The sequence below is a fragment of the Ictalurus furcatus genome, chromosome 10, assembly GCF_023375685.1.
Source record: "Ictalurus furcatus strain D&B chromosome 10, Billie_1.0, whole genome shotgun sequence".
Lineage (NCBI taxonomy): Eukaryota > Metazoa > Chordata > Actinopteri > Siluriformes > Ictaluridae > Ictalurus > Ictalurus furcatus.
This window is the reverse complement of record NC_071264.1, coordinates 17,809,988-17,836,007: the sequence shown is the minus strand read 5'-3', so window position 1 is coordinate 17,836,007 and position 26,020 is coordinate 17,809,988. Positions and strand designations below refer to the sequence as shown.

The following is a 26,020-nucleotide window of genomic DNA, read 5'->3' as shown; positions in this document are numbered from 1 at the left end:
TATAGTTGTTTTGTCTAGTTTTAAAATGAACTTTTAGCCAGTGCCTTCATAACAACTCACAGTTTGCAAAGGTTGTACAAAAGACATCTTGAGAGAAACCCACAAAATGCAGCACCTGAAATTCAACAGTCTAGTGAATGTGGAATGCAATATCAAAGAATGTAGTATGGCAGGATATGTTAGTAGTAGTAGTATTTAGTATGATAGGATAGTGAGGTAGTGTTTAGTATTAGTATATTAAATATAGTATTGGTATAGTATAGGTGTAGTAAGGTATGATTTAGAAACAAAGAATGTAGTATAATAATATGTGTTAAGGTAATATTTCTAGTAGAATGTAAAATGTAGTTTAGTAGAATGTAGTAATGTAGTATTAAGCGTGGTAGAATGTAGTATAGTAGAATGTAGAAAGGTAGTATTAAGCATGATAGAATATAGTATAGTAGAATGTAGTATAGTAGAATGTAATAAGGTATTATTAAGCATGGTAGAATGTAGTATAGTAGAATGTAGTAAGGTAGTACTAACCATGATAGAATGTCGTATAGTATAATGTAGTAAGGTAGTATTAAGCATGGTAGAATGTAGTATAGTAGAATGTAGTAAGGTAGTATTAAGCATGGTAGAATGTAGTATAGTATAATGTAGTAAGGTAGTATTAAGCATGGTAGAATGTAGTATAGTATAATGTAGTAAGGTAGTATTAAGCATGGTAGAATGTAGTATAGTAGAATGTAGTAAGGTAGTATTAAGCATGGTAGAATGTAGTATAGTAGAATGTAGTAAGGTAGTATTAAGCATAGTAGAATGTAGTATAGTAGAATGTAGTAAGGTAGTATTAAGCATGGTAGAATGTAGTATAGCATAATGTAGTAAGGTAGTATTAAGCATGGTAGAATGTCGTATTGTAGAATGTAGTAAGGTTGTATTAAGCATGGTAGAATGCAATATAGTAAATGTAGTACAAGAATATGTATTAAGATATAAAGCAGTATGGTAGAATGTAGTAAAGTAGTAAGGCAGAATGTAGAAAGGTAGTATTTAACGTGGTAGAATGTAGTACAAGTATATGTCAATCGGCCATAACATTCAAACCACCTCCCTAATATAGTGTGACCTACCCCTTGTGCAGCCAAAACAGCTCTGCCCCGTCAAGGCATGGACTCCACCAAGACGATAGCAGCAGATCCTTTAAGTCCTCAATGAATCTGACTAGTTTGTCCATCACATCCCAAAGATGCTCGATTGGATTGAGATCTGAGGAATTTGGAGGGCAAGTCAACTCCCTGAACTGTTTGTCATGTTCCTCAAACAATTCCTGAACAATTTTTGCAGTGAGGCAGGGTATATTATCCTGCTGAAAGAGGCCACTGCTATTATGGAATACCGTTGCCATGAAGAGGTGTTCTTGGTCTGCAACAATGGTTAGGTAGGTGGTATGTGTCAAAATAACATCCACATGAATACCAGGACCCAAGGTTTCCAGCAGAACATTATCCAGAGCTGTTCCCGCCAGCTTGCTTTCTTCCCATAGTGCATCCTGGTGCCATCTCTTCCCCAGGTACGCGACGCACACACATTTCACCTTCCTTGGACCACTTTTGGTACGTACTAACCACTGCATAGTGGGGACACCCAGCATGTTTAGGAGATGCTCTGATCAACTCATCTAGCCATCACAATTTGGCCCTTGTCAAAGTCGCTCAGATCCTTACGCTTGCCCATTTTTCCTGCTTCTAACACATCAACTTCAAGAACTGATTGTTCACTTGCTGCCCACCCCTTGACAGGTGCCATTGCGATGAGAAGTTACAATGTTATTCACGTCACCTCTCAGTGGTTTTAATGTTATGGCTACTCAGTGTATGTATTAAGGTATAATGCGGTACGGTTGAATGCAATGCAGTACAATGTAGTACGGTAGTATTAAGCGTGGCAGAATGTAGTACAAGAATATGTATTAAGGTATAATGCAGTATTGTTGAATGCAGTGCGGTTTCATGTAGTACTATACACTATACACTGTAGTACAGTAGTAAGGTAGTGTTCAGTATGATAGGAAGTAGTAAGGCCGTATTTAGTTAAGACTAGGGTTGCTTTTTCAACAAGATAATGACTCTAAATCAATATCCAATTCAACACAGGACATAAAATCACGTTTTTGATGACAATGGCAGTCTCTGGAACCTGTGATGTGGATTAAAGGTTCTCCACATGCACAACTCTTAAGGCGAATCTTGAAATGTTCTTCCTGGAGGAGTGGCTCGAGATCTCTTATCCTTATCTTATCCTTGTTTAACATTACCCACAGGACGAGATGCAATGCTTCACCAAACATGTATTGTTAGGTGCAAATAATTATTCAACCAGTGTTTGAAATAGAAATTGCACCACATATTGTGTTATACAACTTTTCCCTGTGTTTAAGCTCAGAATATCAGTTACTGCAAGTGTATTTCATGTTATATATTCATTTTTTTTGCTCAACTGGATAAATATTTCAGGAGCTGTCCGTGTTTCTCTCACAGTTTCACACTTTTGTTCCTTGAGCTGACCCATACTGAGTTGGCGGTTCTAGATGGTTAACTGGCCCTGCTCGTCTCCTGTCGCTAAAACAGTTTCCATGGCAACTCCTTTAGTTCAGACGGTGAATTATTTGTTCTTTTCCACTTTAAAGTGTTTAAAATGCAGCTCGCGCACTGTTTATTTAACCGCTTACAGTTTCGGCAGCTCATTATCCCAGACAGCAGTTCATTATTCTTCTCTTTCGTGTTTCCCTCCTGTTGTCTTTCTTGCATGCTTCTATCTCTTTCTTTCTGTATTTATTACTTTTCCTTTTCTTTTTTTCTTTCTTTTCTTATGCTCATTGTGCACAGAAACGAGGTGGAAACAAATGTAGCAATTTTTTTCCCTTCAAATTTATTTTTAAGTTGCTGCTAAGTTTGGCTCCAACCTTTATATAACTAATAAAAAATGGGAAAAAAAACATTGGGAAAAACTGGGGAAAAGATCATACACATTTTATGACACGGACTCAGCAATGCCGAAGCAGCGTTCACAGAAATGTGATCTAATACAATGCTGACATCTGCTGGATGAAACGTGCCACTGATCATTCACTCCTCATTCACTGTTTTGTTTATTTATTTGGCCCTTGCTTTAATCAACCAAGAAATCCTGATGTATTATTTATAATTGTATTAATTATTATTATTATTATTATTATTATTATTATTATTATTATTAGTGGCGCTTGCTGCAGTGAAAGCATCACATTTATAATTGTGCGCACTTATATTACGTCTTCTTTCAGTTTCCACTTTTTTGGCGTGTAACTAACTTGCCCCATCAAGGAACGCACTTGAAAACCCAAATACTGTTACTTCCAAATACTTTTCATCACATAAAAGAAGAACCCCCCCCCCCCCCACACACACACACACACACACACACATTCTACCCAAATACTTTTCATCACATAATAGAAGAAACCCCCCTCCGCAACCACCACAAACACACACACACACACACACACACACACACACACACACACACTCTTTACCACTCTATTACAGCTCTATTCCATAAAATGACAGAAGATAGTGATCATGAGCTTTAAAGGTGCACTATAAAGGCGCCATAAAAACTATACTTCAGGTGGCCATATGAAAGCTTTGTGTCATATGGACTGTTTTTCTGTATAGCTGTGTAAGCATTCTTCCGTGTTACACGGAAAACAGCATACAGGTTTGGAAGAACTTGAGGGTGAGTAAATAATTTTGTGTAAGTAATTTTGTCTGGCTAGCTGACACAGTCATGTCGTTTTACAGAGACATTATAACAATAATGAAAAGACAATCAAATTATATATATTTTTTATTTGGGACAGCCGAAAAAGGTTAAGATGACAGGGAAAAAAGTTAGCAGTATATACACAGTAATAGTTCTGTAATTCATATTTGGTGTGCTCTACTCTTTGGAACATATTATTCACTATATCCGTGCATAATAAGATGAAAGTCCTGCCAGGGGGTAGAGAGTGAGTAAATCTGAAATATAATAAACCATCTAATCCAGAGGTTTTCAACCTTTTGTAACTTTTTTGCACAAAAGGGGTCTGAAAAGTCGCTAAGTTGGCAACACTGGTCTGCACTGGCAGCTACATCAAAAGCAGGCCAAGCTCTGCCTCTCCCCAGCAATAAGACAATACAGAGCGAGAGGGAATGTTGGGTTTTTCATTTATGCACATTCTATTTAAAAAGCAATAAAATACACGAGTACACAAATTATGCCCTGTCTGTGTTTTTTTTCTTGAAAACAATTTGTGCCCCCCTTCCGATCTCTCTACGCCCCACAGGTTGAGAACCACTGATCTAATCTAACTTGTTTTTGTATTGTAATACACACTGACCTTACGGTAGTTATTTTGGTCCTAAAGATAAAGGTCTTGCATTGTATATAAAATAATATATACAATATAAATACATAATATAAATATTTGGGCCTTTATTACATAAAGAACTAAAAAGGACCATTACATTTGTGACCCCACCCCCACCAAATGGTTTGGTCCCCCAATGTTCAGGATGTGGTTATGGCCTGGCCTTCGCTGGTAATGGCCTTATTCCAGCCCCATAGATAATGATGGGAAAATTTGGACAATGAATGAAAGATGAATGACATGTCCAGAGTACGGCATGGTCCAGAGAATCAGGCAATCCCATTTGGGAACTCATCCAACGTGCACGTCATGTGGAATTTCCAGTCGGGATACACACTAATGTAACATGAGTCTAGAGGCGCAAATAAGCAAACAGGGACACTGTTTAGATTTACTGTCTCCAAAGGAAATCTTCGACATCTATCTAGTCCTGCACATTTGACTCACAGACACAGATCATACCTCATATCACTCTAAATTCTTGGGAGGTGTGTGTGATTACTTTTCACGCCATTCCCACGTACAGTATATGTCGAAATTCCAGCTCAAATATCCCCCATACACACTCATTGAGAAATCAGTTGCAGGACATAATAGGCCATAAATTGAGTCTAATCACAAAACTACTGCAGCCATGTCATACATCAAAACGACTGGCGCAATGAGGAGAATTGCATTATAGGGGATGACACGACCCTGTACTTAGTGTGCAGAATTGCATTATGGGCCACATGGTGTCACGTGCATGTTGACACAAAACTGACTGTAACCACAAAACTACTTGTACATAGACATATAACATATTAAAATGCTTGGCTGACTGAGGCGAATTGTGTTATGCGTATGTTAACCACCAAAGTAAGTTGAATCGCAAAACTACCACAACATAGACTCAATTCTCCTCATTGAGCCAAGTGTCTTAATGTATCATATATACATTAAAACGCTTGGCTCAATGAGGAGAATTGCATTACGGGTATTCTAATGATGTCACATTTTGTGACAGGTACAGCCTATTATATTAACACCTCAATCATAAAAATACAATATTCATGGCTACCAATATAGGTCAGATTAGTTATGCTTCAACAAATGTGTACGCACATGTAGTACTGACTGGTTTGTGCAGCTACATGCTGGTGTCGAATTTTTCACATGCAAGCACCACTCACAATTTTTTTCAGAAAATATAAATTCTAGGTATTATTATTATAGTTGTTTTTTTTTTTTTTTTTAAAGTAATTTATTTATAATTTGTAAGCTATTATAGTTGAGTGCAGATATTTATATCCCATGGCTCTTGGGGAAAACAAACTTTTGGTTAGGTGGAAGGGCATATTTGCATAAAACAGGAAGGTATGTAAATGTGCAAATGGTGAGGGAACGAAGGAATGCACAAATGGTGAGGGATTTTAACCATCCACATCTCAGTCAACAGAGAAACAAAGAAAAAAAGTGTCAACACAGGAACCAGGAAACAGAGAGGTGGGGCTGTGTAGGAGGGGAGAGTATTAACAATAAACTTATCAGTAGTGTTTAGTATGTTATAATGTAGTGCAGTAGAATGTAGTACAGTTTGATATAGTTATATGATATTTATTATGGTAGAAAGCAGTAAAGGTAGTGTTTAGTATTGTAGAATGTAGTATAGTGGGATATAGTAGTGTAGTATTTATTACAGTAGAAAGTACAGGTAGTGTTTAGTATTGTATATAGTAGTGCAGTATTTATTATGGTAGAAAGCAGTACAGGTAGTGTTTAGTATTGTATATAATAGTGCAGTATTTATTACGGTAGAAAGCAGTACAGGTAGTGTTTAGTATTGTATATAGTAGTACAGTATTTATTACGGTAGAAAGCAGTACAGGTAGTGTTTAGTATTGTATATAGTAGTGTAGTATTTATTACGGTAGAAAGCAGTACAGGTAGTGTTTAGTATTGTATATAATAGTGCAGTATTTATTACGGTAGAAAGCAGTACAGGTACGTTGGAGTAGCTGTTGTAAAAGACCTCTCCACAGGCGGACGTCAGCGTGATGACGTCACCCCCTTTCCCCGTAATAACAGTTGAAGGAAACCGGAGTTGCAGGTGTCGGTGCTGGCTAAACTAAGATGTTACCCTTATCCATTAAAGATGACGAATACAAACCTGCAAAGTTCAATCTATTCCTCAAACTCTCTGGATGGTTCAGGTAATTTCTGTTCGTGGTGTTAATTTTATAACTGCTTTTCTGAATAGACCCGAGAAGCTAATTGGCTAAACAGTTAGCATGCTATTTCAGCCGGCTGTGAACTAACTGCAGTAAGTTTTAGTCAGGTGGTCAGGAATAATCAAAAACATTTGTCTAAGCTTAAAGAAGCGACCCAACATTGTTTCATAAGTGTATAGAAATAGAAATTGAATGAATGTGAGTCACAGTTCCTAGCTGAAACGGCTAAGTTAGAGAGCTATCTAACTTTCATATGGTTAACGCTAGCTTTGCTAACTAGCTATGTACACAATTGGCTGTTGACTAAGATGACTAAATCAGAAGAGTGTTTTATTTCTTATTGTTTATACAAATAAGAAGTACTTTTATTCAGCTACGTTTGGCTAGCTTAGCCGATGTAAAGTTAAATGTTTAATTTTTAAATGAACTGACACTGCTGGGTTAACGCGACTGATTTCCCCCCGCTTCAGATCAATTCTGGCTGACAAGACATCGCGGAATTTATTTTTCTTCCTGTGCCTGAATTTGTCCTTTGCCTTTGTGGAGTTAACGTACGGCATTTGGAGTAACAGGTAAGTGTGTGGGTGTGAATGTTTAGCTAAAGCTAACAGCTAGCAGCTTAGCTGAGTGGGAACCAAACAAACGTCACTGTGAGCTCAGATGTGCCACGTAGGTCTAAAGACTGCAGCTCACAGCTTCTCGTGCGGATTGTGACATGGACACTTCTTTTAAAAACCACCTCTCTGCTTTAACCAAATCCTGACTGGACTGTCTGCTTGTTTAACTCTCTGTATGCTTATAAACAAATCTGAAAAGTGATAAGACGGCAGGGTTTGTGATGTTTTTGCTGGAGCCGGCTCATTACTAAACTGTGATAAGAGAGCAGCGAAATAAGACGTGTTTCCTCAAAACATGAGTGTAGCCAGCTCCTCTCAGGGGAAAGGACCTAGTGCTTGTGCAGAAACCTATCAGAAGTCACTCAATAACAGCACAAACTTATTTTTCATATTCACTCAAGTGTCATGATGATTCTTTTTGTGGGTCAAAATATGTTATATGAAGAAGAAAGATTTTCTGAAAACATAGACTAGATTTTTATCAGAAAATATCATTTATTTCTTGTAGAAAGATGTTGTATTTGATCACCACAACTAACTATTTATGTACAGTAAATACATAAATAGCCGTTGTGAAGAATCAGGAAATGGACACAGGAAACTGTTACAGATAGTTTCAACTCACTGTTATTCATGTAAAGAGATCAAAGATGGTGATCAGTGATTGGTCAGTGGGAACATTGGTGATTAGTTGTTGGGAAATATGGTGATCAGCGATTGGTTGTCAGGAGCAGTGATTAGTTGTCAGGAACGATGGTGATCAGCGATTGGTTGTCGGGAATGATGGTGATCAGCGATTGGTCGTTAAGCTTTACACACTGGTGGTGAGTCAAGTGAACCTGTTCTCTCAGCTTGTATAACTTGCAGCTGTAATGTGAGCTGGAGAGAAGTAAAGTAGAATTCCTAAAGGGGTATAAAAAGTCACCAAATCTAGTGCATGTGGATTGCTCACTTCACGTCAAGTCAAGTGGGTTTTTATTATCATTCCTCTAGATCAGGGGTGGGCAGTCTTATCCGGAAAGGGCCGGTGTGGGTGCAGGTTTTCATTCCAACCAAGCAGGAGGCACACCTGATTCCACCTGTTTAATCAGTTGATCTTGGCTTTCAGTAGATTCAGGTGTGGCTTCTGCTTGGTTGGGTTGAAAACCTGCACCCACACCGGCCCTTTCCGGATAAGATTGCCCACCCCTGCTGTAGATAGTTTGTATACATTGGAAGAAATTGACGGTTCGTCAGGACCACTTTACTTTTGTGTAATGTAACAGCACAAGTATAGCAGCTATACTGGCATCAAAAACGAGCTCCATAGTATAAAGTGACTGATGCAGCTATGTAAAGTGCGGTGTGCAGTAGTACTGAGTCTTACTGGGTTAGTGCCGTGGTACTGAGTCTTACTGGGTTAGTGCGGTGCGCAGTAGTACTGAGTCTTAATGGGTTAGTGTGGTGCGCAGTAGTACTGAGTCTTACTGGGTTAGCCTCTCTGACAGCCTGGGACAGATTGGCCCTTCCTGTGCTGCCTTGTCATCAGACTTTAAGGCAGAGTCTCTGGTTTTCAACAGTGTGCACATTTCGGCAGTCATCCACGGTTTTTGGTTTGCATATTTGTTCTTGAAGGAAGTTACATCATCTATGTGTTTGCTGATTTGGCCTGTCACTGATGCTGTGTATTCCTCCAAGTCTGTACTGTTGTGGTATGTAGCAGCCTCTCTGAACATATTCCAGTCTGTGTGCTCAAAACAGTCCTGAAGTGCTTAGATGTCTCCCTCAGACCAGGTTCTCACCTGTTTCAGAAGCGGTTTGGCACATTTCAGAAGTGGTCTGTATGGTGGGATTAGCATAACAGAGATGTGGTCTGATTTGCAGAGGTGGGTGTGGGGTGCAGCCATGTAAGCACCATGGATGTTGGTGTAAAGTGTTTGTGTCACGGGTTGCAAGGTGCTGGTGGAATTGTGGTAGCAGTGATTTTCAGATTTGCGTAGTTAAAATCTCCAGCGACAGTGAAAAATCTCTCGGGGTGCACTGTCTGTAAGTTACTGATAACCCCCTAGAGTTCACTTAGCGTTTCTTTAGCGTTAGTGCCGGGTGGAATGTACATCGTGACAGTGAGCACGGTAGTAAACTCTCTTGGCAGGACAGTTCAGACCATAGATTTTCAGTTAGGGCTGCACAATTAATCGAATATTGTTCTAGATTACGATTTTGACTTCCCACCATTACATGAACATGATCGACTGCGATGTTGACGTTTAAAGTTTGTCCTCCGCTCATTGAAAACTCCGCTGCAGATCAAATCAAGCCCTTCCTAAACTTACAGCCAGTCAGTGGTGCAGGGATGACATCATTTTGTAATTCCAAAACCCAGGAATGGAATTAGCATTTTAGCGCTCGCGCTGCCAGCTTCGCTTTGGGTTTCAGAGTGTGCTGCAAGCTCCAGCGCTTGCGCAAGGGGAAATCATGGCACTAACATGTTGCTAAATGGCACTACGGTCATTGTCAGGGACATTAAACGTCATCACGCCGAACAGGAAAAGTCTTTGTAGATAAACTGGTTCAGGTATGCTGTGCACAATTCCCAAAAAATTGTGGATGAAGATTCATCCACAGAGTAAATCCGTATTATGGAAAATGTTTTTAAATCAAGTTTGGAAAAGTTGTTGGAAGCTTGTTGATGGTGACGTTGAAGTCGAGCGACAGTGGTTTAGTTCGTTTATAGCACACGGTTAGCTGTTTATTTCTACCGATTGTATTTAGGCTTCAAACTTCATAAAAGTTGTGTTCATTTGTGAAAATAATCTTGATGGACAAAACGTGTTAGTATTGTAAACTTTTGTTGGTCATAGAGCTTTTTTTTTTTTTGTGATAATCCTAAAGCCTATATGAAAATGCTATTGGGTTTTTGTCGAGGGAACCAGTGTGATGATAACTTCCAGGTTCTGGTACAAAATGACATGTGCCGCTCAGTTGGGTGATTTGTCTGCGTCTCTCCTCCTGTAAACACTGTTTTTGCCTTTTCTGCAGACGCCTGAATAGTTTATATTTGATTACATATTTTCGTTTGGTTGATGGCATTTTTATTTTTACTTATCCTATATTTTGGGTACAATTTTATTTATATTTTGCTTCTACGAGATGATGCACTTTAAGGACCAGTCTAATTTGATGCAAAGATTTGTATATTAGCAGGAATGTAGCACAACATGGAGGTGAAAGCAGCAGTCTGTTTATTTAAATGTGAAAGTGCAATAAAAATATGTTGTCCCTAAAATCAATGAATAATCGTGATAAATAATCGTGATCAAAATAATCATGATTACCATTTTGACCATAATCGTGCAGCCCTATTTTCAGTAGGGTTTATTGTCTTGTTGAAATCTCAAACTGAAGTCTAAACCTCCTGGCGGAGGCAACCGTGTTTTGGGTTGAAATATGCTTTGACACTATGACTATTGTCAAGAGCTGTAAAATAGCTTGAAAGCATCACTGATCCACCTCCAGCATATTTCACAGTGTATTTGGGGACTCATTTTGTATTCAGTCCCTTTTTGTGCATTGTGGCTGATGTCTGATATAACAGCAAATGTAACTGTCAGACTTGACAGAGAAATGAAAGCCCTACTCTTTGGTTCAACTCCTACTCTTCTAAGAGTTGATGTGAAAGGATTGTTTGGTTTTAAAATATGTCTAGGATATATGTTTTTTGCTTTAATTAGAGAGATATTAATATGCAGATTTTGTAAAAACTCATTAGTATTTTGCTTCTGTCTGTCTCTCCTCCGTACCAGTTTAGGGCTGATATCAGATTCCTTTCACATGTTTTTCGACTGCACAGCACTCCTGGCAGGTCTTGCAGCATCAGTAATTTCACGGTGGAGGTCCAACGACTCCTTCTCATACGGGTAAGCGCTCAGACACACACACACACACACACACACACCGTAGTTTTTGTGCTTTAAACACTGATGGGACATGTGGTTGGCTGTATTTTGTTTAAATTAATAGAACTATTTTTCATTCACTGACATGTATATGGTCGGCTGTGTTATCTCTGTAACATTCATATGATAATGATAATAAATGCTCATGATATTTAAGTGTTTTATTACTTGTAGTGATAAGCTGTTTTTTTTTTTTTACTGTGCGATTCCTGCCATGTTTTTACGATTATTAATTGTTTGGGGTGCAAAAAAATCTTGACCACATTCTATAACAAGCTGTGTGATAACATAACATGTTCTTCATCTCAGATTATATGATGATCCTCTAAAGCTAAATGTATAATTAAAGAAAATAGATGAAATGTATAATTAAAGAAAATAGATGAAACCCCCCCCTCCCCCCCACCACAGTATGGGCTGTATGTAGAGTGCAGTATAAAAACATTATTGTGCAGTGGCCTAGTGTTGTAATATCTCCTGATCGCGTGCTTCTGCCTTGCAGTTATGTGAGAGCAGAAGTGCTGGCAGGTTTCGTCAACGGTCTCTTCCTCATCTTCACTGCTTTTTTTATCTTCTCAGAAGGAGTGGAGGTGAGTGCAGGACTTTTGATTTAACTCTCACAAAATGAACTGACCTGTTACTGATGTCTGATGTTTTTCTTCCCCTCGTACGTCAGAGAGCGTTAGAACCTCCAGATGTGCATCATGAACGCTTGCTGCCCGTGTCCATTGCAGGGCTCCTCGTCAACCTCGTCGGCATCTTCGTGTTCCAGCACGGAGGACACGGACACTCTCATGGTGAAGAAGGTACAGCTCTTTGGGTCTGGCATCTAAAAGAAATTTGATTGGTTTGAACGTGCAATTTTCTGACAGCAGCACTGACAGTATTGCAGCTGCAAATCACAGTTTTATATTCATGCGCTCGTTCTAATGTTATCGTTTCTATAGCAACCACTTATTCACACGGGGCTTCACATAAATGGATTAAAAGATGTAAAGAGTTTTCTCTGTGGAGATATTATTTAATCATTTTATTTAGAGTTTTTTTTTTTTTTTTTTTTTTAACATTTATGGAAGGAGTCTCCAGTGTCTGCGATTTATAACAGTAAACAGTCAGAGGTAAAACTGTAACTTTAAATTTTCTGACATCTTCAGGACAACAGAATTTACACTTTGCAGTTTCATGGTACCATGACAAGTGGCACTTTTTGGTCTTACTAAATTCAAGAGAGAGAACAAAGAGCAGCTGTTTAGAGAGCGACTGTTTATAGCTGCTATAGCATAAGCCTTAACAGGTTTCACAGATGTTCTACAGTGTAAAATGTAAATATGTACATATAGGAAATATAGTTCATTCATAAATAAATAAATCTAATTGTTGGGAAGTTGCTGTGGCATAAGAGAAATAAAACACTTTGGAATTTGCTGTTTTAGGAAAAATGTCTGCTTCATCACAATCATGTTATCGTTGATTTATTTTCCTATAACAGCATCCAAATTGGTTGGATTTGTCTCCGTGTAGGTCATGGGCACAGCCACTCTCTTTTTAACGGCAGTGTGGGACACGGCCACGGGGGACACGAACATAGCCATGGGGGACACGGACACAGCCATGATTCTAAACACGGGCACAGTCATGGGCATGGTCATGATCATGGACACGATCATGGACATGGCCATTCACACGAGGAGCCTCACTGCCACGGTAAGATCCGGAGCTTTTTCTTACTTTGCATGACAGTGTCACTTGTTTTATTCTATATTAATATATAATCACAGTAATCTGTTTTTGTTCATGTTGTGCAGTCCAACTGTGTCTTTTCGAATATTAGGACTTGCGTAGTGTAATTGATGCTTTTATTTATTTAATTTTTTTATGTTTTTGTTTTGTTTTGTAGATGATCACTTTCACAGGCCGGAAAAGGGCTCCAGCAAACAGATCTTACAAGGTAAAACTTTGCTTTCAGTTTTCTGACCACCAGATGGTGTGAGAGTCCTATCTGTAATGTGTTACTGTACCGTTCTGTGTGCCGCCTTTTTTTTTCCCCCTCTATGAAAATATTTGCGTTTCTAACGGTCGTGTCTAGGACAATGGCATTGCTTGTTTTGTTAATGCATGAAAAACATGGGGCCCCATGAAAAGTAATGCATCGTCATGTGACACCTTCATTATTGGCAGACGTGATTAGTTGATGGAGTTTTATTTGCGGCAAGGTGATGGGTCAGACCAGCCCAGAGGCTGACCTTTGACCCCCAGGACTAACCGGGTTAACGCTTACATCTCGGAGAGAGCAGGAGTGCTGTCGCTTTAAAGCTCTTTGTGTGAGCCTGTGTGGGAAAAATGAGCAAAGAAGAGAAAGTGAGTGTGTCCCTTTTACCTTGGCGCGCGCACACACACACACACACACACACACACCCCTCATACACAGAATGGGTCCTGTGGGAGGCCCCGCTCAGGGTAAATACAGAGAGGGAGGAGGTGACGGTGCAAAAGGTTACCCTGTTTTTGGGCTCTGAGACCTTTTCACCTTTTCACATCTCTGCCCCTGTGATGGATCGACTCTCAAATCCTCTCTATGATTCTTTGTGGGTGTCACTGCTTTTTAAGGGCTTTAGCATTCCTGGTTGTGCTCTCACTGTACTTGGATGAGCTTTCCACTTAATTTAGGGTTGTGTGGTTGCATGTTCTGGGAACCTGAAAGCAGCCTCAGTCATGACGTGTTCAGCTCAAGGGAAACTTTTTTAAAAGAGAGCTCATTGTACCATCACACTTAGCTTGTTCTTTCACCACACACTTCTACCGTTTATTTGCCGTGTGCGCTGGTGCACGTGGACCTCTTCCTGCCTGCAAGGTGTCTGAATGCCTGCCATTTTTGGTATTTCTGATGCAAACCCTTCGCCTGACTTCGTCTGACCCGGTCTATTTCTAGAAATTAAAATCCTGACCCTTGGCTTTTATTCTGCGTCACAGTTCACTGAACAAACATCCACTCGACTGCAGCCTCAGCCAAAAATAACTACCATTTTGTATGAGAACTGGTTTGAATTTAACACCGTCTTTAGGAGTGCACGAGTGGTGTGTGTGAGAGAGATGCGAGTAATGTGAAACAGCTGTGTTTAACGTCCCACAGGAGTTTTTCTCCACATCGTCGCCGATACATTGGGAAGCATCGGCGTCATCATCTCAGCCTTCCTGATGCAGAAGTACGACTTGATGATCGCTGATCCGATCTGCTCCATGCTCATCGCCCTTCTCATAGGCATCAGGTGGGAGCGCACATGCATACACACGCAGAAACACGTATACGCGCAAATGCGCAGAAACACGTATACGCGCGCAGAAACACGTATACGTGCGCAGAAACACGTATACGCGCACACGCGCAGAAACACGTATACGTACACACGTACAAACGCAGAAACACACAGATTCAGATGCTCCCCACTACATATCGCACCACCCAGAAACAGATTATTTTCTTACAACAAAAGCTAATAATGTTAAAGGATTCACATATTTTAACTTTAACTTGCATCTTTTAATTGGCTCATTTTGACTTAGAAAATTGTTTATATTTAGTGTTTTTAAAAAAACTTTTAATCCAGATTTTAGTTCAGAGATATGAAATAAAGATACATAAATCTATTAATTTATAAAATAGTTGGCTGAGTAATTGTGATAAATAATTTTGATTTCATGCTTGAGTAAAATTGTTTTATTATCAGACAGTTGTGATATGTGAATTTTGATTATTTTGTTTAAGTTTAAACTTCAAGTTATTTAATTTTTTTAGGTCATGCAACTTTTGGGGTCTTTTTCACTTCCATACATCTGTCTGTATACTCGGTGCTCAGTAGTTCTCAACTTTAGAGCTGTGTGCGCCTGTGTGCCTGAGGGTTGCAGTGAAGTGGCTTCAGTCTGCTGTGTTTTAGGTGTTGCTGTGGGTTTTGGGTGGAGTTGACTGAAGACGTCTCTCTCTCTCACTCACTCACTCACTCACTCACTCACTGACACACACACACACACACACACACACAGAGCTAAATGAGTATTGTACACAGGGTGGAGACCAGAGATTCCCACGTGTGGTAAAGCCAACAGCTGTCTCGTGTACTACTCATTTAGCTACAACTGCTGACGGAGACCAAATATCTGCTGGACTTCTGACTCCATAAAGTTTCACAGTATTGCACATTACAGTAGCACCATAACTCTGTTAACTGTAAGTTTGTGTTCGTTTACAAGAAAAAATAATCGTGCTTTAGTGGCTTAATATTGTTAGTGTTGCAGGTTCATTTAAAGCAGGTGAAGCTAATCGGAATTAAACATGACTGACTTGGTAATTCTCTGAATACTAACCACCAATGTAAAAATATAACATTTACTAATCAGTGCAGTAGCTAATAACAACCTGCATGAATAAATAAAATAAGCATTACCTTACTGAGCGTCAAAATTAAACCAATACTTCTGCCATATTTCTATACGAATGGCCCAAAATTCACAAAAGAAATGTTTTTATTTAAAGAGCCACCATTTCATATAACATACACAAACCTTGCACTAGGTACAGGGTGGCATACCTCTGCTTTTCATCATTTTTTAATCGTTATTAAATGAAAATATTATTGGAAATGGGTAATATAATGACAAAATGAATTTTTACTCACTATAGCACTGCTTCTCAGTCTTGTAATAGATTCTGATAATGTTTCCAATTATATTTCTGACCTTTCTGGAATAAAACAAACCCAAAAACTAAAGTAAATTCAATAAGAATATTATTAGGTGACTAATGTTTTCAACTATAACAAACAGTTCCCTGATTTAGTTGTTTTGAAACATGCTTTGTCACATTTAGATATAAAGTTTGCTAGAAAGTTCCACAGGGTGGTTGAGACTGATCATGAACTTGTGTTATGATGTAGCTGAGGTGGAGGGACTGTACAAGTTCAGGAGTTGAATAAAATTATGATCAGTGCTCCTTGTTATATTTTGTGATTTACGTCATTTTCCAGCAGCCCTGTTCCAGTGTTTCTGGAGTCATTATTTCATTTAGCATTAAAAAATTCCTTCTGGTTTAGGCTACAGCCACTTCCTGTTCAAATCCAAATACAGATATTTGGAGCATTACACAGATACAGATTGTAGCATTTACATGAGAATTTACTTTTAACGCGGTTGTGATGGAGCGGAAAAAGGGGCCTCAATTGTTAAATGCACAACTCGCAGCAAACGCCCTCCTGCATCTCTCTTCTTCACCGTCTCCCCATGTTTGAGGCTTTTCTTCTCTTCTCTGGACTTCAGCCATGATCTGTGACTGTTACTTTAAAAATGTGAGAACAAAGACATCTTTTTAACATGGATTTTCCCTCATCCTTCCTTGATCTCAAGAGACGGGGGCTCTGTGTCACTCAGCTTCATTTTTTTCTCCCTTTTCCTTTCTGAAGTTCCTCTCTTTCAGTCGCACTGTGGTATGCGGTAAATGCAAAGAAATGAACAGATTAGTAGTCTGACAATAAACACAAAACCTCCTGCCCATCCTGCTTGTCCTGTTTAAAACACGAACGCTAGGGAGGAAGGGAGGGAGAGATTGAGAGATTTCAATTTCGATTTCAATTTCAATACACAGAGAGACGGGGTCCAGGCATGGACAAGTTCACAAAGCTATTACACAACCTGAGCTGGCAATTAAAACTTGGCTCTATAATAAAAAACAGGTGCAAGGTTCCTTAATGAGACGTAGTAAAACGAGATCCGTGTGTTAAAAAATGTTGTCATGCTGGAATACGTTCTTTTAAAAAATTCATGTTGAGGGTTAAGTATTAATATGTATTGTGATGTATCTTTGTAAACATGTTTCTAGTAACTAAAACCTAATATAATATTTTCCAGACTATATGGCAACATTCTCGATTCTTTACTAGTTTAGTTTAAGCTCATTCATTTTTGTTCATTTAGAGCTCTGCTGCTTCACGAGCTTTAGGATTTTGCTAATCGTTATCCGATATCCTTATATACAGTCATTATACATCAGCATTTAATGCTGAAACCTTGTAATATGTTTAAGCCAAAGCTTTAGATTGTCAGATTACTGATGCTTATTTTTGCTAGCATGACTACAGGATCTAAAATGTCTTTAGCACTAATCAACAATATTATTTTACCACTTGGGGCAACATAAGACTGCAGTATCACTCCTACTAAAAACATTAACAAATGGATATCGAGGCCTGCTAGAGGCATGAATATGCATCTTGTAGTTTGTAACTGTTTCTTCTTTCCTGTAGTGTCTTTAAAACAGCCGAAAATGACATTTCTAACTATTAAATATGTTAAAGCAATAAGCACTGTTTTGAGTCTTGCCTAAGAAACACCCTTACCTCTGATAAAATCACTGTTATGCACGTTCTAAATTGCTTTTATTAAACGGCGACAAAAACTATTATTAAAATCCAGTGTTCAATGAATACGTTAATTTATTAACGATTCTTCCACCGCACAGCATAATCTGTTAACAGTAAGCTGTGGAAAAGGAAAACAATTATAGAGGGCATAGCTAGGTATTCTAGAGATCAAATATCTGTATGCTATTCTGTAATAATTTGAATATTAGATGCCGTTGAGCTCCTATGTGACTCTCAGCAAATCAGTTTTATACAGAAGTGCTTGGATCTATCTAATCATAGACGTATCTAATCAGGAGTTGGCATACAGGAGGATATAATCGTTTTTAAAAATCTGGGAAAAAGTTAAAATTCTTAGCCGAGTGTTTGAGTCATCAGACTCGGTGTCCTCATATGTCTCCTTGCGTTTGCTTGTCTTGTGTTTGGCTGATTGGTCCTCTGGCATCTTCTTCCATTTGTTCAGGGAGGTCATGCACTGTAACAGCTCTGCGGGAATGCCTGTGGTTTGTAGTTGGACTGTAACATGGACGCTCTGGTGATCGAATAGCAGAAGTGTGCGTTTTCCAGCTCCAGGAGATCAGTAGATTCAAGAGAAGACTTCATTTTTTTTGTTTTAAGACCTTAACCATAATCAACTCGAGTCTCGCATCAAAAACTAGATTCAAATGGTCTTGAGGGAGTATATAGGTTGTCTATATAGCAGAAGCTTTGTATGTGTTACCTGGACGCACACAGAAAGCTCCTGCTGTTATGGCCCTGATCTTTCCAAAATGCTGCTTAATCGCTTTAAGCCCTTGCCCAGATCCTGACGACTGGCCTGAAGGAGGAATATGAAAATAAATTCACATTTGTGCTAAGCCAAAACCATGAGGATGGATTTATTCGGCTGTGATCAGAGGTGAGGTATTTAGCAGTGGCTCTGTGAAGTTAGTGTGTGAGCGTGTAAAGGGGTTTTTTTTTTTTTTTTTTTTTTTGAAAACCCGAATGCTTAACAAGGGTTGCTTTGAGGTGGCAAAAGGCTGAAATGAATGAATTATTTAGCTCACAAGTTTGAGAACCTGTTGCAAAGAATACATCTCTTTCAGCTGAGCTTTACACACAAACATGCTCAATGTTTACAGCAGGCTCTTATCCAGACCCTCCCAAAGCTCTTGCTATGTTTGTTGTGGGAAGTGTTCATGGTCAGACGAGATAGGCACACGCCACACACCGCTCGATGCCAACAGCAGCTCCGGTTTCTCTAATGACAGGCTCCCCAGCTGGATCTTTTGAAATGTTTCGGCTTCCAGATCAGTTGGCTTTAGCTAATGACCATATTCCAGGCTGTACTTGTAATCTCCAGCTCTTCCTCTTTAACAAGGCAAGGCCTCCGTCTCAGAGGTTTCACAGAAGGGGTCTTTATTTTTAGTCTCTCAATATATTTGGTCATTTTTGGAGAGTCGACTAAAAACCCGAGACCACGGCTTTGGAGCAGTGAACCCTCAGCTTTGATTTCTATCAATCAGTATGACAGTAATTTAGCCTTTCAGCCAAACCATGATAAATGGCACCAAAATATTGAAATGTTAAATTCAAACATTCCAAATTTCTACTGTATTCGAAGTCTAAAGCTGCAGCTACACTATGCTTTCTCTTTGCTATTTCTTAACCCTTGTGTTGCGTTCATGGGTCATATTGACTTTGGGCAGCTGAGAACGGAAACTGGTTTATTTGGTTTAAAAGAAAAAAAAAGTGTTTTTTTTTGTTGTTTTTTTTTAATAAAAGAAAACAACATAATATTTTGAGGAAAATCAAGTTGCATTGTACTGAGAATAAAAGTAATATTTCAACGATAACAAATAATTTTTGCAAGGAAAAAAGTACTATTTTGAGAATAATTACAGAATATTTCAAGCCAAAAAGAAAAAACATTCAGAGGTGAACTTCTACATGTCTCTCATAGGGAGGTAAATTAAATTAGTTTCATGTAGTGACAGAACTGTCACCAGTTCCAGTCTAAACTCCATGTGTGTGTGTTCGTGTGTGTTCATTAGTTAGTCCGTGTGAGTGCAATCTTCAGGGAGTAACATGCAGTAAATGTATGATGCTTAACAGTGAATCATCTACAAGTACAGGAAACTTGGAACAATACTGTGATGTCAGAACTCGGAGTACCCCTCGTGCAGTGCTTTCCTGTTTTCATTTTTAAAGCCCAGACAAGAGTGGAGCTCATGTAAAGTGCTGAACTTCTGCGTTGAATGTTAAGAATTCAGATTCAGTCAGTCATGGGTAATTGTGGTGTGAGTAAAGAGTAAATTACTTGGTGTCATGCTGTTCTAGGAAAATAACCAGCGATGGGGTAGTGTGGTGACGCGGAGGTACTGTTATTACTGCGAAGGTGATAATTCCTATAACAGCTTGTCCTGAAGGGTTTATACCACAGTAGTTTGTCGGCGATTTTACAATTTTATTTATTAAACAACGAGATATACTTTTTATCCATTTATAGTTACATTTAATGTTCTATTATGGAACGGCCACAAAACAAATTAGTTCCTGTTCTCACTTGTTATAGCGGCTATAAACGGATGTTCCCGCACTCTCTCTTTTCTTTTCTCACACGTTTGTAATGTAGTTTCCGATAAGCTCAATGTCATCAAGACTTAAAGTTACAGCTTTACATCTGATTGTTACAATGCACTGACACTGGAGACTCCTTCCATGAACATCTCCTTGCACAAAACTTCTCCATATCAACAATTACACGTTTTTAATCCATGTATGTGGAGTGTCCTCCATACACATTGCTGTTACTATAGAAACAGTAACCTATTAGAATAAACCTATGATTGGCAGCTGCACTACTGTCAGAGCTGCTGTTATAGAAGATTAATCAATACCTTCTGACCAGTCAGATTTGAGGCTTCATCAGCGGATATATATATATATATATATAATTTATTTATTTGTGTGTGTGTGTGTATTCATTCTGATATTAACATCATGGTGCACATTTATTAATAAAGTAACTGAACATTACAATTTCTTATTTAATTTTTGTACATGTAAACCTTTTATTCTATGGCTCCACATATTTGTTAGCAAAACAAAATATTGTGAAGCATAATATCTTTAAAGTATCCGGATACATTTTTGCCTAATCGCCCACCCTCTTTAACCTGAACAGAGTCCTAAAACGGAATGCTTGCTTGTGCAAAAATTGTAGAACATCACTGTTATTGCACCACAGAGAGGTTACTAGGAAGAACTGCTGAGCTCATGGAGTCTGATAGATTATATAGGAACTCTGCATGACTGCTAACGACTGCAGTCATTCAGCGTGTGTGGAGTCTTTGAGGAAGCGCTGAACTGAGTGTGATATTGAGAAATCACAGATGCTGACATAATTTGGGTTTAATGAGGTGTAAATATTTTTGTTTACTGCTGATTTGTCTGAAGACATTGTGCAATTTGACTGCAGTAGTGATGATGATGATGAAGTAGATTCCGGCACTAGGTGACTGCTTAGCCTAAAAGCAAAAGCAAGCCTGTGTTGAGGAAGAAGTTATGACTGGGGTTTAAGTGAAAAGGGGTACAACAGATTAGATGAAGAGAGAGAAAAGTAGGCCAAGCCCAGAAACCCTCTAATGGCTTCCATATGCGTCCGTGGTCAACGATAGAGGGTTTGGGAAGGGGAGAGGAATGAAGATCATGCTACAGTAGATGATCTTCCCTCTCTGAGCTCTGTGGAGGAGAGTTTTGTGTGGTTCGCACAGCACTGCCACGTCAGCTGTGAGGTCACACGCTAGCTATGTTAGCCACATTATGAGCAGCCGCGTGGTCTGTCATTGGTTTCAGTCAGCGGTCATCTGGTTCTTGCAACACAGTGATCATCAATGTATGGATGTTTTGACTGTTTACTATTTTTGGCCTTGTACACTACACTATACTTAAGTTATAGCAGTTATAAACAGTCATTCCTTCACCAAGAAACACACCTCGTCATGTTACCTAGAAACCAAAAAGAGTAAAAATCTTCTGTCCTGAAGATGTCAGAAAACTTCTTGCAGCTTTACCTCTGACTGTTACGAAGTGCTGACACTGGGCTCTCCTTTCCATAAATATTCAAATAAACTTCTCCTTACAGAAGATTTCACCATATCAACAGTTACATGTTTGTTTTTGTTTTTTTTTATCCGTTTGTGTGGCTTATCCACTGTACAAATCTCTGTGAGTGAGCTGTTACAATACAAATAACATATTACAACAAGCGCATTAATATAAACCGAGATTTCTGTCAGAGCTGCTGGTATAGAACATGAATCAGCATCTTCAGGCCAATCAGTATCCAGAATTCAGCAGTGCTGTGGTATAAGTCATATTAATGTGCTGTCTGAATTATAAAAAAGAAAACAAACAAAAAAAAAGTTCCTGACCTAAAGACATTCACTGTATGAACAAAAGTTTGTGGACACCTGGCCATCATGCTCGTATGTGCTTATTGAATGTCACATTACAGATTTAGTCTCCTCTCTGCTGTTATAATAACCGCAACTCTTCTGGGAAGGCTTTCCACTAGATTATGGAGCATGGCTCTGGGGATTTTGCCCATTCAGCCACAAGAGTATTAGTGAGGTTAGGTGCTGATCTCTTTCACAGTGTTCCTTTGTAGATGTGAAATAGGACCATCCAAATGAGCACATGAAGTAAGAATAAAACGTAAATGGCAACTGGCATCTTATTAGATGTTCGTATTTTGTCTGTTGTGTATTTGTCCTCATAATTTTTGTTAGTTTACTTTTTTAAATACAAAATTGTAGGCTTTTTCCAGTTTTGTTGGACTATATCTCTTGCCTAAATTCAGCTTCCCAAGTAGTAAGAAAATTAAATATCATGACATGTGCGTGCATCTTGAAATGCGATAGTAAGTGGAAAATAAACAGGAATCTTTTCCTCCACAGTGTGGTTCCTCTGCTGAGGGAATCCATTGGGATCCTGATGCAGCGGACTCCACCTGCCCTTGACCAAACCCTTCCTGAGTGCTACCAGAGAGTGAGTGCTGCTTCTTTTCACTTCTTAAGAGAAACCGCCATTTTAAGAAAATGCTGACTAGGCTGGCAGGCTTTAAATCCCAACATGACCAGAACAGCTGCCTGCTTCCATTTCAGTGTTGGTCTTTCTGGTTCCCCTTAATTGTTAGCTGTGGGTTCTTGTGGTTCTCTTTGCAGGTGCAGCAGCTGCAGGGTGTGTATAACTTGCAGGAGCCGCACTTCTGGACATTGTGCACTGATGTCTACATCGGCACGCTGAAACTCCTCGTGGCTCCGGACGCCGATTCCCGATGGATTCTCAGCCAGACGCACAACATCTTCACACAGGTGAGGGAGAACATGATGATGAGAGTCGCTGATACACAATTCACCTGATCCAACAGCAGTACTGTACAGAAATGAAAAGTGAAATGTACTAATCATGCATTTTTAAAAAATGTATGTATGATATATATACATATATACATACATACACATATATATAATATCTCATATAGATAGATAAAGAGAGAGATACATAAAGATATATCTCATTCGATACGATATTTGTTAGGGTTCATACGGTTTCACATTCAGTCATGGTGTACACAGAATCAGATTCAGTGTTGCACTAGTGTACAATATCACATTTTCATGGTATCAGTATTAATCACCCATTTAAAAACATACAAACCAGCAGTAAACAATTAAAGGAAAAATTTCTTAAAAAGCCTTTATACTAACTTTATATAAATCTCTTCGCACATCCTTGTGTATATAGAATAAAAACCAAAAGAAAACAAAAATCCCCTCATCAAACCAAATCCCCTAATTTGTTGTTCTTTCTTTAGAGTGACTTTCCATAAAATCATGTAGACTGTCAGTTTTTCTCACGTTGTTGTTCTGAGCAGAAAGTAAGCACATCTGTGAGGAAACGCAGCGCACTGAGCCAAAATGAAATCTAACTAGTGCAGCAGTGTGCAAAACTAAAATGTGCTTTGATTTTACTTGTGGTCAGTAAATGCATATTCTTCTGTGTTTGAAATCCATCATATCTGATAAAGCGCTAACGGATTAAAAACAGCCAGAAAGTGCAGTCAGTGTGGTGGTGTCCCTGTGCTGAGAAACTGAGGTGCTGTAGTGTGATTCAGGATGAGTTCAGAAGGACAGATGTAAAAGTGATGAGAACCCCTGGAGTAAGGAATGTGATATGCATTTTTATCAGGATTTTGAAATCTAACGGTGAGGTCCAAACATGCACCATGACTAACAGTGATTGTCTGAGAGACAATCCTAATGTCCAATACATAGCAATCCTAAATTAGATGTATGTGATTTTAAAAATATACTATACTATTCTATAAAATATAGGCAGGTACACACTTTTTGACACTTTGTTTGTGTCTCCAGGCGGGAGTAAGGCAGCTGTACGTTCAGATCGATGTGGCGGCCATGTAGGAGTTAAATTGATTCAGGAGTCCTGGGACCAATGCCCTCTGTGCTGCTACATGAAGCTCATCACCAAACCCTGCCTCCTTTTAATGCCCCATCTCTTAATTTCTTTGGGTTTCTCGATGCCGTCATCACTCAGTTGGACCAGTCTGGAGCGGCCACAGTGCAGTGCAGTACAGTACAGTACGGTACATTGACTCTTTCTAGGAAAACCAAACAACATGAAGACTACACTGTGGCCCCTGGTCAACAGCTGTCCATGTTAGCTTTTTTTTTTATTTTAAATATCCCTGAAAGACTTTCGTCTGTATTTGGTGTCTCGTTCTCATTACGGTCAGAATGAGGTTTTAATGTTATGTTTGTGTAAGAAGGAAAAGCCTCTAGCAGTATGTGAAGTGAATCATCGCTAGTATTTTCTCTGTGGTCTGATGTCTTTGCAGCTGCAGACGTCGGTCACTCGTGTTGTCCCGCACTTCAATTCAGCATCACGCTTTGATCTCTTAAGTGCCTTCCCCCACAGTGCATCTCTCGGACAATCTCCCACACCTCTCCTTCATTCAATATCTGGAAAATCATGGGTTATTCCTGTAGGTTCATTCTAGTTTTAACATTCCTTTGCCTTTTTTTTACTGCATGGTGTTCTCTAATTGTTTGAATCACTGATTATTTCTCAGATCTCCACTCTAGTAAAACTGGATGAAACACCAGCTTTATTCAGCCATAAATGGATCTGATGAGCCACTTAAATGTGAGAAGTCCATAATTTAATTGCCCATATGGATTTTTTTTAAAAAAAGAAACAAAACCTCTGTGCCACAGGCCAGTACATTTGTGCAATTCAATAAATTATATTGCCATTTAATTTGTACATTTTTTTTTTTTTTTTGCATTTGATTGAATAAAATCACGAATAATCATACACTGATAAATGATACATGCATTACTGATTTATCTAGATTGAAGTTTTGCCCACTTTCATGTCTTAAGACACTTTATTGAGCAACTGAATAAGCAGGTGACAGCTTGAAACAAACAAAAATGTTTGTTTGTTTTATCTTCAGTTTGTCCTGATTTAATAATTTGTTTGGCTTTATTCCCTAAAATATAATGTTTGTTAGCAGATGTCGCATGCAAGTAGAGACATCTGCAGAAGTGGGCAGAATTCTGTCAGGATCAGGTGGGACTGGTATTTCAAAACGGACCCACACCTCTAATTTTTAATTGAAGTTCACAAAATGCTACAAAAAAAAATTAAAAAAATAATGTAATGCATATGGTACAGTGATTCAATCTGGCTAAACAGAGAGTAAATGTTAGGGTCGTCACGGTACCAAAATTTCAGTAGTCGGTACCAAAGCAAAACACAAAAACATGCTAATTAGACAACACACTATTTTATTAACAAAATTAAATATAAATATAAAATGCATTTTTAAAAATGCCATTCTGTATACTTCAAGTATATCATTATTAAAGCTACTAGAGTTATCCAGACAAGAGTAGAAATGTTTTTCTGACTGATATTAAAGACATAAACCGTGCTAGCCACACATCTATTATTTTCTAACACATAAATTTCAGATATGTCGGTCATCAAACAGCCTCTGGTGTGTAAAATTAGTAAAACCCCATCATGTCCTCCCATTTATTTACCCCAATAAAAGTTAAAGCATTGAATGCTTAATAAGGACTCCTGACCGTATTAGTTTTAAACGCGCGTATGCTAACCATTAAATAAGCAAAAACGAGGATGTTTTCTTAGAATAATATACTGGAAATAAACTATGCTACAACATTTATAAAGCAGCCGCTACCATCAGTTTAAACTCACCTGCTTGAACTGCTTGAATAAATACTGCGGGTAAGCAGCCGCTCTTCCTGAAAGCACGGTTAATCTATAAATATTCGGGGCGCGGCTTTTACACACTTAACAGTAACGGAACAGTAAC

The 26,020-nt window shown here is 38.7% G+C and overlaps 1 protein-coding gene across 2 annotated transcripts; it reads left to right on the top strand.

Annotated features, from left to right (window-relative positions):
• The first annotated feature begins 5,427 nt into the window (after nt 1-5,427).
• slc30a7 (solute carrier family 30 member 7) lies at nt 5,428-24,990 on the top strand. Of its 2 annotated transcripts, none has more exons than XM_053634808.1 (11): nt 5,428-6,633; nt 7,122-7,223; nt 11,051-11,164; nt 11,706-11,793; nt 11,880-12,009; nt 12,725-12,907; nt 13,101-13,151; nt 14,334-14,469; nt 22,551-22,641; nt 22,818-22,967; nt 23,684-23,945. In XM_053634808.1, exons 1-11 carry the CDS (start codon nt 6,554-6,556, stop codon nt 23,687-23,689), a joined length of 1,131 nt encoding a protein of 376 aa, XP_053490783.1. In that variant the 5' UTR covers nt 5,428-6,553; the 3' UTR covers nt 23,690-23,945. The 2 variants fall into 2 exon arrangements, with proteins under 2 accessions (XP_053490783.1, XP_053490782.1); XM_053634807.1 differs by lacking the exon at nt 23,684-23,945 and adding an exon at nt 24,030-24,990 and having other exon boundaries at nt 5,432-6,633.
• The last annotated feature ends 1,030 nt before the right edge of the window (nt 24,991-26,020 follow it).

What these genes read in the sequence shown, in the direction of transcription:
- slc30a7 (XM_053634807.1), top strand. Translation starts at nt 6,554, where the DNA reads ATGTTACCCTTATCCATTAAAGATGACGAATACAAACCTGCAAAGTTC. An exon ending in ACACTCTCATGGTGAAGAAG is followed by an intron (nt 12,010 to 12,724) that starts GTACAGCTCTTT and finishes GTCTCCGTGTAG; the next exon opens with GTCATGGGCACAGCCACTCT. An exon ending in CGCACAACATCTTCACACAG is followed by an intron (nt 22,968 to 24,029) that starts GTGAGGGAGAAC and finishes TTGTGTCTCCAG; the next exon opens with GCGGGAGTAAGGCAGCTGTA.